Source organism: Zosterops lateralis (assembly GCF_965231275.1).
Source record: "Zosterops lateralis genome assembly, chromosome: 14".
In the NCBI taxonomy this organism is placed as follows: Eukaryota; Metazoa; Chordata; class Aves; order Passeriformes; family Zosteropidae; genus Zosterops; species Zosterops lateralis.
This window is the reverse complement of record NC_139774.1, coordinates 12,139,613-12,155,743: the sequence shown is the minus strand read 5'-3', so window position 1 is coordinate 12,155,743 and position 16,131 is coordinate 12,139,613. Positions and strand designations below refer to the sequence as shown.

The window sequence follows — 16,131 nt, the reverse complement described above, 5'->3', positions numbered from 1 at the left end:
CACATCAGAGTTAGGGCAACTACACTGTTTCAGATGGAAGTTTGGAAGTTGCCTTGGCATATCTGCAGCATTCCAAGAAATCTCATTCAAAGTATTTTCTGTCCTTTCCTCCCCATCTGCCAACATAGGTGCCTTGTACATCAATGGGAGCCTGGACTTTGAGGCCAGTCACGAGTATTACCTGTCCATCGAGGGCACGAGGAAGGGCTCAGCCTCTCTGAGCGATGTGACCATGGTGGTGATCAACATTACTGACATTAATGACCATGCTCCAGAGTTCATCCAAGATCCCTACTCCACTGACATCCGTGAGGATGCTGCCATTGGAGAAATCATCCTCACGGTATGACTGAACCAGGCCATTTTTTTATTCGTGCTGTGCAATATTCACTCCTCCTGTGCACTTTACTTTTCCTTGGACACAGCAGCCTCAGTGGGCTTGTGACGTTCAGCACCTAAGATTAAAGCATGACTTGAAAAAAAGGATGATTGGCAGAATTCCTGAGACTCCACAGACATAGAGAACATTTTGCCCTATAAGATACCTTTAAGTGTAAGTTAAGAGTGGGCTCAGGAGCTTTGAGAACATCCCAAGAAAACAAAAATGCCTGAAAAAGGACAATCCCCATGTGACCTGGGGAAGGCAGAGGCTCCTCTGGGCAGAATAGCAGAGCCCAAGGTGATGTGGAGTTCCCTGTCCAGCCTGTTACCATCACAGGGATGGTAAAGTCAGGAAAGGAACTAGGAGAAAGCTGAGGAAACTATGTTGTCTTGAAAAAACTGTGGGATGACACTTACTGAACCACCTTCCTTTCCCCTCCTCATTTGAGACAAGCTCAAACCAATACCCTTAAATGACAAAGTGGTCCCATTTCTCCATGGCATGTTCTTTTTGGCCCAAGGGTCCTAGCAGAATTGGGTTTTTACTCCAAACAGGTGTCAGCTGATGACTTGGATGGGTCAATGAACAATCAGATCACATATTCCATCGTGGAAGGGAACCCGCTGGGACACTTTGCCATTCAACCCAAAAATGGGCAGATCAGCATTGCCAAACATCTGGACAGGGAGGAGGTGAGTTCAGGAAAATGAGAATGGTAAGGCTGAAACAGATGTGTCCCAAAAGACTGAGGGAGAACAGCTTACTCAGCTACTTCCTGTTTCCTGAATTATTTACTCATAATATTATAGGTAGAAGACAAGGCAGTAGTTTGTTTTCTAGACCCACAGATACTGCAGTAGGAAGGCTGGGCTTTAGGAAAGGCAGTATAGAATCATAGAATGGTTTGGATTGGAAGGGACTTTGAGGATCATCTATTTCCAACCCCTTCCGTAGGCAGGGACACCTTCCACAGCTGAGTTTTGGTTTGCCCCACTGGTGCTTCAGGCTGGCTGGGTGAGAGTCATCCCCAACCAATATTGGGAACATTGGTTGTGGAAACAAACATAATTGGATTCTGCTTCTCTGCATTAGAGCATCAGAGGAAACAGGAGTGGGGAGGTGAAAGGTCACCTGGACCATCTCTCATTCATAAAACAGCAGCAGCTTGTCTCAGCCTGCCAGAGTTCAGAGGCCTTTGGACAACACTTTGAGGCATATGGTGGAATTCTTAGGATGCCCTGCACAAGGACAGGAGCTGATGCTGATTGATCCCTTCCAGCTCAGCTTATTCTGTGATTCTATGATTCTTAAACCACTATAGACAGGTGTTTGCCCAGCTTAGTTTCATCCATCTTTGCCAAGTTGTTTCTCTTCTCTGCAACTGTTGTGAGGCTGATTTGATTTAGCAATGAGCTTTGAGTGAGATTTATGGATAGAGAGCCTTAGGCAAGGGCAAAGCTGTTGAGGCAGTGGTGCATGGCCTCGGGCATTTCAACAAGCTGCAGCAGAATGAAACTTCAAAGTGAAAAAGCCACCATTCTGCCATTTCTCCAAGTAATCCTGCACTGCAAATCTTCCAGATCCCCAGTTACTCGCTGACAGTTCGAGCCATGGACAACGGCCACCCTGCTCAGTTCAGTGATGTCCCTGTGCACATCCACGTGTCTGATGTCAATGACAATCCTCCTCGCTTCTTCCAGCTCAACTACAGTGTGGTGGTGCAGGTAAGCCAGGAGACAGACTGTTCTCACAATCCCTCATGGCACTAAGGAGCTCATTCCTAGGCTGCTGTTGGAGCAAAGTGGAAGACAGTGATGAATCACGTTGCTGTTTTGTGCTCTGTGTGTTCTAGGGCAGGGGTGGCATTTGTTTTCCTGTTCTTGACCCAGCAGCTCCTGGGGCACTGTAGGTTCCCCTGGGCCATTTCTCCTTGTTTACCCTCCTCCAATAGCATTTTTCCCCATTTCAGGAGAATGCTCCCGTGGGAACGAGTGTCCTGGAGCTGATTATGAGCGACAGAGACTCTCCAGAAAATGGACCACCATACTCGTTCCAGATCACCCAGGGCAATGATGGGAAAGCCTTTGAAGTCACCCAGAATGGTCTGCTGGTGACATCGTCTGTCCTGAACAGAAGGATGAAAGAACAGTACCTATTGCAAGTCCAGGTAGAGCATATGTTTCTGTCCTGGTGTCTGAATTCCCCAGCCAGCTTAAGTAGCAATAAAATGTGATTAGCATGGCACAGCTGAATGAAAACATCTCTGGCTTTGAAGAAATCCAATCCAGGCACAAACTGCGCAGCTTGGAGCCAACTCCAGAGCTCATTTCTCCACACAGTCTGCCCACAAGAAGCAGGGGGCCAGCTTCTGTGTTGATAAAATCAGATAATATGATCATGAAAAATACTCTGTCAGCAGTTTCCTTAGACAGATGCTTTCTCCATAATCATTCTAGTGAATTCCAATTTAAAGTGAGACCTGGATCTGGTCCTACAAGCTTTCTCTAATTATCCCTGTCATTTAAGAAGTGGTTTCAGTTCCTCTTCAAAAAGGATTTCTATTGTTGCAGAATGAATTCATTGTTTTTCAATGTTATCAGTAGGGGTAGTCCATTACAAACAAAAGGATAATAACATGTAAAGTACATACTTCTTCAGTAATGGCAGTCGTTGTAAAAGCTGAGTGCTATTATATTACAAACCTCAACCTCTAACTGCGTAGCATTAAGGAGAAATTTATCCCATAATCTGATTATTTGCATTTTTCTGTTTGGGGTTCCTTGACTCAATGCTAGACAGACATTGTCAGAGGTGGGACAGGGGCTTAAACAGCTTGGAAGGTGAGTGAATGTGTTGATGTGTGTAACTGCTTTACATCTCCGTGCACTCAGTTACACATGGAACCACAAAGGTTGGCAACATCACAAAAAATTATTAGCCCTCAGGAATTCAGAGCCACTCAGGGGTGCCTCAGCTGCTGCTGAATGCACAGGGAAGTGAGTGTGACCCCACTGCAAGCAGAAGGCCTCAGTCAGTCTCCATGATGGAAGGGGTGTTGCCCTCTCCCTAGGGCCTTCTCCAGACAGAGCTCCAACACTGCTGCCAATTTTTCCCATTCCTTCTTCATTCCCAGCCTGAGAGCTTCCACTCACTGCTCCTTGAAGGGCACTCTCCTTTGCAAGACCTCAGCAGTCAGGTGAGGTGACAGTAAGTCAGCGTGTGGCTATAACAGATCCTTGTTTTCCTTGCCAGGTCTCCGACAGCGGCATCCCACCCCTCTCTTCATCTGCATTTATAAATATCCAAGTGACTGAGCAGAGCCAGTACGCCCCCTCAGCCCTTCCCCTGGAAATATTCATCACCACCAATGAGGAAGCCTTTCGGGGCGGTGTTCTGGGCAAGATCCACGCCACGGACCGGGACCCCCACGACACCCTGGTGTACACCCTGGTGGCACAAGTGCCCAAGGAGGGGCTCTTCTCTGTGGGGGCTGCAGATGGGAAGATCATTGCTGGGGACAAGCTCCCCCACGGCCACTACCTTCTGAACGTGACAGTGAGTGACGGGACGTTCACAGCCACCACGAGTGTCAGCGTCCATGTGTGGTGCTTCACGCAGGAGGCCTTGGACAAGGCAGTGGTGCTGCACTTCCGACACCTCTCCCCCGAGGAGTTTGTGGGGGACCACTGGCGCAACCTGCAGAGATTTCTGGGGAACATCCTGGTCACCAGGCGCCAGAACATCCACATGGCCAGCCTGCAGCCTGCAGCTGCCTCTGACGGGGTGGATCTGCTCCTGGCTGTCGGAGAGCCACACGGCTCCTTGTACGAGCCACGGGTGCTGGCCAGCAAGCTCACTGGGTCAGCTGGGGAGATGGACCAGCTCGTCGGGCTGAGGATGAAGAAAGCCATCCATGTGCCCTGCCACGGGTCAGACTGTGCCCACCGTGTCTGCAAGGAGACCATCCAGCTGGATCCAGGCATGATGTCTACATACAGCACTGCCCGGCTCAGCGTCCTCACCCCACGGCACAGCTTGGAGCAGATCTGCTCCTGCAATGGTGAGCAATCCTTCCTGGCAGTGTTTGACCCTATAAACATGTTGTGTTTTCCTTCAGTACATTATAGATTTTCCATGGAATTAGGTTGCCCAGTGACCAACAGCTCTGCCCACAATTTCAAAGACTCTTGGAGTCTGAAATTTTCATACAGTCTATTTTTTTTTAAATTAATCTCCTGTATAACAGCAAGATCTGTCTCTCTCATTGAGAAAAGTCACTCATACTTAGCAGGAAATGAAGGTTAGTGATCAGAATTTTTTTATCTGTGATCTCATGTGTTGATCCTGGACCTGGCAAAGCACAGAGTAACTGATAAGTTTGAGGAAAGCCAAATAAAGTATATTTTTTATACTGGCTGTAGGATACTTCAATAAATAATTGGAGGGAACAGAGATCTGTAACATTAGGGCAGGAAAGTAAGGGAATACCACAGAATAATATAAAAACTTATAAAGGATGGAGAAATTCAAGGGTGTTGTAGACCACGCTGAGGGCACCTTGAAGAATAGAAATAGCCATGCTGATATTTCAGGGTTGCTTCACAGTTGAGTACATAGAAGAAATACTGGGAGCTCCCAGTGGGACTGTGGGAGATGCAGTGCAGAAATCCATGGGTTGCTGTGGATGGGACTGCTCCTGGACAGCTGTGGCATCAGACTAGGAAAAGAGGCAAGGCTTGATACAGTCCATAGCCTCAAAGTGCCAAAAGGATGAGACCTTTCTTTCATTCTCCTTTCAGGAACAGCTGTGAGGTTTGGGGGCCACAGCTACATTTGGTACCAGCACTCCCAGGCTGGCTCCTGGCACATGCACTTTCGCCTCAAGACCCACCAGCACCACGCGGTCGTGTTCCACGCCAACGGGACTGACCACGCCACTCTGGAGGTGTGTATGGCAGTGCAGGGGGGATTCTCTCCGCAGTTCCAAAAGCCTTACTCTCTCAAGGAAGGGGATCATGGAAAGAATATGCAAAATTATGTACCCTTAGTAATTTGTGTAGCTGAAAGACTTGGGAAAACGAAATGACAGCTAAGCACAGTTTGGCAATTGCTGCAATCACAGCTGGGAATTGTCCTCTGTACATGTAAATGCATGTGTTGGTCTCTGGTGTGACTTCTGGTGAAATCATCAGACACCCATAGCAGTCTACATAACCTTCCTTCCTCCAGCTTGTTTTTCCATTCCTCTCTTGCATCTCACATCTCAGGACAAAGAACTTAGCAGGGGGAATTGTCCACAGACCAGTCTGCTTCTACTTTAGCCAAGGGCAAACTTTCTCCCATACATCAAATTAAAGGCCCTTTACAATAATGGAGAGAAAAGACAGAACAGATTCCTAAATTATATTTTTCACACACAGAGCTCTCTTTTCAACCTCTTTCTTCAGATGGTTTCACTATTTTAGACTCCTGCAGAGACAGGAACATTTCATTCTCTCCTCCCTTCAACTGAACAATGAACTTACCAAAGCATTCAAAGATCATCTCCCTCTTCCACTTTGGCAACAGAAAGAAAGCAGCAGATGACTAAAGAATAGCAGTTTTGTATATTCCTCATCAACTGAATTCAGACTAATTGGAGACTAAGATCACAGGACATGCTTACCAGCTTACAGAGGTTTGTCCTTGAGACTGATCACATTGAGATCTACACACTGTAACCTACCTGGAAGTGTTCATCCTGTCCTTGGATTCCCCCATCCCTTCTCATGATTTCACAACCTCATCTTCCTGTTGTGAAACATTTTTCTTTCTACTGTTACAAAAGACCCACACAGACAGGGAGCTGCACAGCAGCTAACCCCCACACACTTGCCTTTTGCACATATTTCAAGCTCCTGCTGCCACAGCCATCACTCCTGAAGAGCAGGAGCAGAGAAATATCATCCATATGTCCTGTACCCATGTCTGAAAGTGACTTTGGGCTGAATTGTAAAGGGCCAGTGAGAAAAACTTCTCAAAAAGCATCTCAAGCTTTCTACCTCATCTCTGGGAAGAAGAATCACCAAAGAGTTCATCAGAAGGAATCCAGCACTTTAGGTGGTGGTCAGGAAGTACAAGATGGCAAGAAACTCCACTGATTCAGGTCAGCACAGGGAGTCAAGGGAGAAAAGCCTCATTATTGATGGAGTTCAGTGAGCCCATTATCTCCTGTGCCCAAGCTTGTCTCCACAGGCTTTTCAATAGGAAACATTCATAAAGCCTCCTCCATAAAAGTGCCTGAGAATCATATCTTTCCTGACTCACTTTATTAGCAGTATCTTAGGAATAAAAAGGCTTCTAAACCACCTGGTCTGATAAAAATGAAGGAATCCCTCAAGATTTTAAACTTTGTAGACTGAAGTACTCCAGATATGAGCCAAAGCCTTGAAAGGACAGTAGGTGATGGTTTGTAGATTTGATGAAGAAGATGAGCTCTCCCAACAGCATGCATATCATCACTTTTCCGGTCTCTAAGCTTTCCTGATGTTCAGAAATAGGTTGCAGCAAGAGGATGGCAGACCAGGCAAACTGGGAAAGGCTTGGCAGCCTGTCAGTTCTTGCTTCAGGGAATCGAGTTCTCAGCTGTCTCCCAGCCCCAGAAATTGATAGGCCAAATCCACAGACTCATCTGAAGTGAAATCATGTTCCTGCAGATGAAGTGAAGTGACAAAGTTCTCTGGTGTGCCTGCCAATTGTGCAAAGGGATTTACACACGTGTTGCCCTGAGGCCCTTCCATGGCATGTGCCAGCTGCTTCTTGTTCTTCCTTCCTTCAGCAGTTGCTCTCTTCTCCCAGTGGTATTTATTTATACCATGGGCTTCTCTAAGAGTTACCTGTTGTCCTGCTCTGCTCCAGAGCAGCCCCTTCTCATTGTATGTGGATTTCTCTAGAGTCAGTGTAGCCCATAATTATTTCTGCTCTTCTATAACCCCTTCCAAGAAATCTCCTCATTGTCTCTAATGTCCCCCATGGACATCTCTCCTGCCTGGGATGAATTGCTTGATGTTACATAGCAGGCTCTGCAGGTTTCCTACCAACACTTGATTCCATCTCTTTTCTCCTTTTGCATAAGCTCTTGGCTTCTGTAAGAGAGAGGTTTTATCAACAAAGCACTGGGGTGGTAACGGTGAAAACGAGGTTTAACCCTTTACGCTGAAACAACACAGCTAACTTTTCCTTTCTCTGTCCTGTATGATTTTTAAAGATGAAACTTGGGCCAGAAATAGGAATTTCTGGTGTCCCAGTTTAATGCAAAAGATGTTGGTGTGGTTAACTTTTAGCAGCTCCATACCTTGTCTCTCTCCAGTCTGGTGGAGATCAAAGATTGGATTGCAGCACGTATCAGTAACTTTGGCCTGGTTTTCCAGCATGGGTACAACAGTAATTCTTTTCTCTGCCTCCCAAGTCCTCCTTTTTCCTCCAGAGAAAGCTGCCAGTGCTTCTCCTCAATAAGATTCTTTCACCACCCTCACCCCTGCCAAAGGGGCAAATGCTCCAGCACCTTCCCACCACTAATGAGACAGTGAGAACAGAACAAAAGCCACGTGGCCCAGAACAAGAGTCCATCTGTGACTGGTGATGCACTTATGGACAGTCTGAATGCCAGGGCTCTGATCAGGCTCAGGAAGGTGGGAGAAAGGGCAAGCAGCTGCAGCAGTAGCTGTATGATCCCTCTTACGTGGAAAGATGAGATTCCCTCCTTGCATGCTGGTCAAAGGCTGACAGGAAGGACCACAGGTGAAATTGTGCCAGAGAGATCAAGGTGTTCTGCAAAATAAAGGAGGTGCAGTCACTTAATTGATCCAGGCATAGATTAAAAAAGGAGGAAAGGGCTGCATTTGGTACTTCTTGGTATCAGACAGTTGGGAGTCAGTGTGGAGGCTGGGAAAGAGGGGAACAAGCAGCAGGAGAAATGTTGAAACCCTTCATAAACAGCAGCCGAGTGTGTCACAGCTACCTGTGACTTCTGTGTTTTACAGATGGTTAATGGAGTGCCCCAGCTTGCCTACAGCTGCCGGGGGAGCCCCTCTGGGAACGTCTCCTCCTCACGGTTTGTGAGTGACGGCGAGTGGCACTCCGTGTTCCTGGAGGTGAAGAACACTTCTGTCCGCCTGCTCATCGATGGCCTGGGAAACGCCTCCCTCCAGCTGCCAGGCACCTGCAGTGTCTCCGGGGGCAGACGAGACCTGATTTTTGGGGGCCTCCGGCAGTCGCTGCAGTCCCAGAGGGTCACACGGGGGTTCAGGGGCTGCCTGGACGTGGTTGCAATCAACGGCAGAGAAGTGGTTCTCCTCCCTGGGAAAGGGCAATCGAAGGAAATCTTGGAGGAGGTGGGGATAAAGCAGTGTTGCTCCCCCACCGGAGCCTGCAGCAGCAACCCTTGCCTCAACAATGGGATGTGCTCCGAAACTCATGGAGGAGGTATGTGAACATCCCACACAGAGCTATAGGAAAGCAGTAAGCAGTGAGGAGGGGAAAGATGCAACAACTTTATTCACCTCCGTGAAGGGGCTATTCCAGAGGGGAAGCAGAAGTCCTCTATCCCAGGGGACCTCAAGTGACTCAGTGCAGCAGCAGCTACAGGGTGTGAGATCATCATCCTGGCTCTCACCAGTGGAGCATGGGCCCAGAGGGCAGGAAGGTGTTTCTAAGGAGTGTGCATGACATAGGAGAGCAGAGTCTTGCCAAAAAATCAAATGCATATAGAAATTCCACCCACCCCTCTGCATCCTTTTTGCTTAAGGAGCTGTTAACAAGGCTGGAATCAGGCAAGATGGGATCATGCAGTGATGGTATCTGGGCAGAAACAAGCCAAGATCTTGGTCTCTTCCCACTGCAGTGAGCGACTCCCCAGGGCTATGCAAAGGGATATAGGAAAACCATAAGCTCAAATCCAAGAGTCCCAGGCTAACATGGGGTGCACACACCCAAAAGAGGTTTGATACAGGCTCTGCCCTAGGCAGTGTCCCTGCTGCCCTGTTCCTGCCATCAGAGGGGCTCCTTGCAGTGAGCTGTGTCACAGGGACAGGGGCTGTGAGGAGGGGAGCTGCTCCCACTGATGTCCACCCATGTGTCACTGCCCTACAACTCACTGTAGCTGCCACCACAGCAGGGCTGCACCCCGTAACACCCCAGCTGTGAGATGGGTACTGCCTGTGCCTTGGCCCCTCCGAGGGGCAGTGGGGTGCTTCCCACGCTGCTGCATGGGGCAGAAGCTGCTCCTGCAGCTCTGTGCTCTTTGGGACCCTTGCCAAAGCACACCCTGCCCAGCGAGCAAGTGAGGACAGAGGAGGCACCACCTTCTCCTGCCCTGCCTGCTGCCTCTGGGAACAAGATTCCCAGCCCTGTCGACTCAGCAGCTGCCTGGTTCAGGTGAACTTGTTTGACACCAGGTGTAAATGTATAGAACAGTTAGTCTGGCTGGCACTCACACCTCAGCCTTCAGACCCTCTGCACAGAAAACCTCTCTGGCTGGGCTGGAAGGGGCTCAAAGCCTATGAGGGGAAAAGACATCTCTGCTCTAAGTTAAGGTATCCCCTGTTTTCATTGCAGAGAGAATACAGTGGGAGGTGAAAAATCACTCCCTTACTTCCTTCCCATCGTTTCCTTCCAGGATGAACAATTTCTCCTGCAAATGGCCCAACTGACCATAAAAGAGCTTGTGGGACACAGCCCCAGGCAGGACACTGCTGTAGGGAAAGGACTGCCCAAGGGATGTTTATGTGTGAGGTTGTCCTGGTTGCTTGGCTTTCCTGAGTGCCATTGGCTCAGTCCTGGGGACCCCGGGCAGGCAGCATGAGTTCATGCAAAGCTGTGCCCAGGGATCTCAGGCGTGGGATTAGAGCACAGGCAGGGACTCGCCTGTGGGAGCCAGCCCGGGGAACCACGTGGCCGTGTGAGAACACATCTGTGGGGAGAGAGCCCAGCACCACCCCAACCACAGCGCTCAGGACCACAAACACTAGTGGGCCCCACATCCAGGACATGTGTTTGGGCACACACAGCCCTGTGGGCAATGTCCAGCACCTGCTGCACCAGTGTCAGCATGTCCTTCTGGTACAGCCGCTGACACACATGTGGGAACAGGCCCAGGTTGTTTGCCCCATGCTCTAAAGCAGGGTTGTTGAGCTTGTGGATGAATAGCAAAGACTTTTCAAGTGTGCTGCAAGGTGGAAACTCTGAATTTCCCACACAGCAGCACCATCCAGGTGACGAGCAGGAACTCAGCACAGCCAGGGACATTCCCATGCTTAGGGCTAGGCTAAAGAGCAGCCAAAAGCACAAAAAGCAGGAGCCCCCTCCGAGTCCCTGCCTGTGCTGGGGTTCTCTGAGTCTGTGAGCAGGAGGAGAAACTCGGCATGTTGAGACAGGCACTTCATACCACGAGAACTCGCAGGACCAAAGACTCCTGAGAACAACAAATTACAGGGGATTGCACTTAACAGAGTCAGAGACTGTGAATCAGCCATCCAAGTTCCCCTTCCTTTATCCCAGATTTGTCCCTCAGCTTTTCCATGCAATAAGGCTGTGCCCTGACTGCATCTCTGATCTGTGACAGGAGAGGACAGGCTTGATTTGTTGCTCAAAGAGCTCCCTAGTGCCACTGTGTTGCCCCACAGTGGCCACCCAGCTTCCAGCAACCACACCAGGTCCTGTAATGAACCCACCAAGCCTCCAGGGATGGTCTGGGTGTCCCACAGCACCTGCTGCAGCAGCAAATACCTGTGCTTGGGTAGCTGTGCAAGCCCTGTGTGGGGGCCATCAGCACCAGGCACTGCTCCTCCCTGTTTTTGCCCATTTTTCCACATGGATATGTTCACTCTCACCCTCTCCAGGTTACACCTGCATCTGCCCCGGGCTGTTCTCTGGGGAGCACTGTGAGCTTGGGGACAGTCCCTGCGAGTCCAAGCCCTGCCTGCATGGGGGAACCTGCACCCTCTCAGCCACTGGCTACTCCTGCCACTGCCCTGACTGGTACCTGGGTGAAAGGTAAGGCCTGAAAGGGGGGCTTTGGGACAGGTGACATCCCATGATGGGCTGAAAATATGAGCACTGCACATTTCTGGAGCTCACCAGATCCACATACACTCTGGGATTAATTGCAAACTGCAGGCACCTGAGTGTTGCAGCTGGGAGGTGTTGGAGGGCAGGGCTGAGCAGAACAGGACACAAATAACTCTGCCATCGTGTGGCCGTTGCCCCTCTGTGCCCATCTCCTCTGAGCAGGAGGGAAAAGAGAAACATCTCCTCTGCTTACAGATGCTTTGGTGCCTGCAGGTGCTGTGGGGCACTGCAAAGCCTCTCCTTGCTGGGGAAAAGCCTCTCCCCACACACTGCTGCTCCCTGTGACAGGAGCTGAGTTCAGCAGTCATAGGACCACCTTGGCTGTGGTGAGGGGAGCTCAGCTGTGATGGGGGGCCTGGCAGCAGGGTACAGGCAGACACTGCCCTGGGTGGCAGGAGAGTGCCTTGAGGCTGGGGGAACCTGCCTGGCAGAGTTGTGAGGTGCCCTCTGCTTCAGTATCCTGAACAACCATCCTGCAGGGTGCTAAAGGGACTGTTTCTATCTGGTACCAGCTCTATAGTATTCATGCAAAAGAAAACTCTGTCCCAGCTCACAGCTGTGATTCATCCAATTCAATTCCCAGCTCGAGACAGTGGGGAATACCACCTTGCCTCCAGCCCAGCCTGGTCAGAGATTCCCAGTGCAGGCTCAAACAGCATCACACCCAGTTCATCCTTCTGCTTTGCCCATTTAGCCAGGATGGACACTGGTCCTATGGATCAAGCCAAAGGCAGAAATTGTCTGTTCAGCTCTTGGAACAAAAGCCTGTAGCTGAGCATTAGGTGGCAGTGTAATACCTGACATCGGCCAGAGCCTGTGGGTGCACACTGCACACACCAGCTCACACGTCCCAAATCTCTGACTACAACAAGAGCAGTGCAAACCTCACAGAGGTTTTGTCATTTGTTCAGTAATGAAAACAAAACAAAACAAAACCAAAAAAAAAAAAAAAAAAAAAAAAAAGCCACTAAAGCACTGTATATTTCCCCCAGCGTGGGGAGGTCATTGCTGTTGGAAGGAAAGGTCCCCTGTACTGTTGACAAACATTGACGTTGTGTGTGGGGTGGAGCAGGACAGACAATCATCTCATCTCAGTTCTGCAGATGCTCCATAAAATGTCAAAAAGCCTCTCCAGCAAGGGTGTCCATTCATCACCTCACAGGATAGTCTTTTCCAAATCCTGCAGACATCCACAGACCATCCAGAGGCTCCACAGAGCTTGGAGGACATGGGAGACTTCATAAGAGGTTAACACACCTCACAGTGACCCTGGGCTCCCTAATTTAACAGGATGGGAGTATCTCTCTATGCAGTGTTAGTCCTAGAATTCCAAACACTCCTCTGAGGCAGAAAGCCCCCTATTTTAATTTGGGCATACAACTGAAAAAAACAGTACCACCCTGTAAAACATAGTCTTTTGAAAAGCATCATTTTATATTCAAGGATCCTCTGGCAGGATAAGCAGGTAGTAAGAATCCAGCGAGGGAGGGAGAGCAAACCAGGACAGAGCATCCTTGGGTAGTGTAAGGCAGAGCCTGAACAGGACGAGGCAATTCTGATGCACCCCAGACTGACAGGAGTCATCTCCATCCCTTTCTCCCCACAGGTGTGAGAAGCTGGCGGAGGAGTGCCAGGACAACCCGTGCCGCAACGCTGGGCGCTGCGTCAGCCGCCAGGGCTCCGCACACTGCATCTGCCCGTCGGATTACCAGGGGGAATACTGCACCCAGCCCATCATCACCCCGGCCATTGTGCCCACGCAGTGGGCGCTGGGGCCCGAGGAGATCGCTGAGATCGCGGCCGGCGTGCTGGGGGCCGCCATCCTGGTCGCAGCCTTCGTGCTCGCCCGCAAGCGCTGCCGCCACCGCGCCAAGGCGCACAAGCCGGTGGCCCGCGAGGACCCCGACCTGCTCTCCAAGAGCGAGTTCTCCAAGAGCGTGGGCGTGGGCACCCAGCCCGTGCCCCCCATCGAGCTCAACATCCTCAGCGACGTGGCGCACAACAACCTGGACCGGGCCACGCCGGAGCAGCGCAAAGCCGCCGGCACCCCGGAGTTCGTCACCTTCAACTCGGCCAACGCCCCGAAGCACCGGGGCACCATCGTGTGCAGCGTGGCCCCCAACCTGCCCCCTGTGGCACCCCCGTCCAACTCCGACAACGAGTCCTTCATCAAGTGCACCTGGGCCAGGGAGGAGATGGGTCAGTAGCCACAGCTTTTTCTTGCTCTTACATATCCTTCTTTACCTTGGGAAGTGGATCTGAGGTTTGCAAACGTGAGGGACAAATGGTGTTGGCTAAAGCAAATTAAAATGGGGTAAATACTGCCCTAACCCTGCTATAGGGCCTTCATTGGCTCTTTCCTCCTGGTTCACCTGTACATCCCAGTTTTCTGCTTTAACCTGTTTAATCTTGTGCACAATCAGCAGTGAAACCATGAATCCACAGCAGGCTGTGATCCTGGGTCAAAAAACCTTGTAAAAGCAAAAAATTGGTAAAAAAAGTTAAGATCTTAAAAGTGAGTAGGAGTTTTAGTGAAGACATTTGCATCAGTGCTTCTGAGCAAAGGGATCTCATTCTTAGGGAAACACCTTGAATGGCTCTGGACAGCAAGGGTACTCCATGCAGGATTTCCTCACAAGACTAACTGCAGGGAAAGAGGGAGATCCAAGGGATCACTGGATAACTGCCCCAATCCCTTTATAACATGAGCTTCTTGCATCCAAACATAATGATAAAATGTGTCTTGTGGGTGCTAGAGTAGTGGACATTTGTAGGCTGCTGGGGCCACTCCCTCAGCACAGCCAGGGGTGATCTCAGGTCCCCACAATTCCCACATTGCAACTACACCTCCCCTCTTCCTACGTCTCCTCTCCTCCCCAGTCTGCCACATCTCCTGCAGGCTCAGAGCCTACAGAAAGAATTGGCAGGAGGGCGAGAGAGAGAGGCAACAACCACTAGAGCTGCAGCTAACATGACTTTCTTTTGTTCCAGTCTACCCAACAGAAACGACCTACTGGCCCCCCCGGTACGTGTCATCGGACGTCCAGGAATATTCCCACTATGAGATCATTCAAGGCCCCCCTGCCTCTTCCTCTCACCCTCCTCTCCCTCCACCACCCCCTCCCCCGGCAGACACGGAGCCAGTCGCTCTCTATGGGGGCTTCCCCTTCCCTCTGGACCAGAGCAACAAGCGAGCCCCCATCCCACCCCGCTACAGCAACCAGAACCTGGAGGACTTCCTGCCGTTGGGCCCCGTGGACATGGGAGCATCCCAGTGCCAGAACGAGTACACGGCCATCAGCTATTACCCAGCGCAGCTGGTGCAGGGCGAGGGGGTCCCGTACCAGCCCGAGCCGGGCTACAAGAGGGTCAGCATGCGCCTGAGCGTGGCCCAGCCCTCCTATGCCGACTGCGAGCTGGGCCACCAGCCCAGCATCCGAGCCCAGCCTCTCCCACCACCCAACTACGAGGGCTCCGACATGGTGGAGAGTGACTACGGGAGCTGCGAGGAGGTGATGTTCTAGCGGGGCTTGCTCGTGGGATCAGGAGACAAGAGCATCTCCACACAGAACAGAGTGCAGGGGGTGGGCACACGCTGCTGAAGGGAGACTTGTCTGTGTGTCCCCCCCTGCACGGCTGGGTTGTAATTTTGGCTGGATCTTTCCCCTCGCTGCCCTCCACGGTGCTCCTGCTGCAAATGGAGGGGAAATGTTCCAGCCACTGCTGGGACATGGAGGATGCTCTGGGATGCCAGTGACTAACCTGCCTCCTCACCAAGGGAACTGCCTCCAACACCATGTAGGACCACAGCAGGCCACCTCCTCACACACCCCAGGCTTCCTTGCCACAGGGAGGATGAGGAGGAGGAGGGCAAGCACTGCAGGTATGGCAGCAGTCATGGTGGAGGAAGGTGTGAAAGTATTAGCAGTGCACAGCCTGGCAGTGCCCCATGTGGGGAACAGAGGCTCCCTCTTCCCAGCTCTGGCTCCAAGGGCTTGCATCAAGCCAACAGTTTGTTCGTGGAATGGATCAGCTGGTGCAAACCCTCTTCATGTCTGCTCCCTGGCACTGGGAGAGAGAAGAGGGAATGAAGCTGGTCCCACCAGCACATCCCTCACTGGCTAACAGAAGTCCAAGGGGAAAAAAGAAAAAAAAAAAAAAGAAAAAAAAAAAAAAAGAAAAAAAAAAAAAAAAAAAAAAAAGGAAGAAAAGAAAAAAAAAAGTAAATTTATGTAGAAAAACCAAGCAACAAGGTTTGTTACAGCAGGAACCGCCCACAGACTCAAAGCACGCTGCCCAGCTGGGCTGTGTGCACACAAGCAAGGGGGACCCTGCCCTGAGGATTGTGTGCACAACCTTGTCCCCATGGCTGTCACAGTCCCACAGTGAATAAAGCTGTACATGGTCCTCCCAACAGGAGGGACCCTGGAATCTGACCAGAGAGGGGCACCGAGGCTACTGAGCATGGGTTTGCTTGTTTGTCCTTGTGCTTGGAAATGTTATAGTTTCTTTGTGAAAAGGTTTTCTTTGGTTGGTTGTTTGATGTAACTTTTTTTGTTGTCGAATTTTTGGAAAGTATTAAAAGAGTTTGGATTTTTTTACTATTATGATTTTATTCAGTATTTCAGGGATTCTCTTGTAAA

General features: G+C 50.5%; 1 protein-coding gene across 2 annotated transcripts in view; it reads left to right on the top strand.

Moving 5' to 3' along the window:
• Positions 1 to 16,092, top strand: part of FAT2 (FAT atypical cadherin 2) — a 57,009-nt gene extending 40,917 nt beyond the window's left edge. For both annotated transcript variants that reach the window (XM_083871613.1, XM_083871612.1), the window contains exons 15-24: positions 129 to 343; positions 937 to 1,074; positions 1,963 to 2,106; positions 2,352 to 2,549; positions 3,635 to 4,442; positions 5,182 to 5,327; positions 8,404 to 8,845; positions 11,260 to 11,413; positions 13,095 to 13,687; positions 14,480 to 16,092. In XM_083871613.1, the coding sequence (XP_083727739.1) occupies positions 129 to 343; positions 937 to 1,074; positions 1,963 to 2,106; positions 2,352 to 2,549; positions 3,635 to 4,442; positions 5,182 to 5,327; positions 8,404 to 8,845; positions 11,260 to 11,413; positions 13,095 to 13,687; positions 14,480 to 15,012 (3,371 nt within the window). In that variant the 3' untranslated portion in view covers positions 15,013 to 16,092. The remainder of the gene's footprint in view (positions 1 to 128; positions 344 to 936; positions 1,075 to 1,962; positions 2,107 to 2,351; positions 2,550 to 3,634; positions 4,443 to 5,181; positions 5,328 to 8,403; positions 8,846 to 11,259; positions 11,414 to 13,094; positions 13,688 to 14,479) is intronic.
• The last annotated feature ends 39 nt before the right edge of the window (positions 16,093 to 16,131 follow it).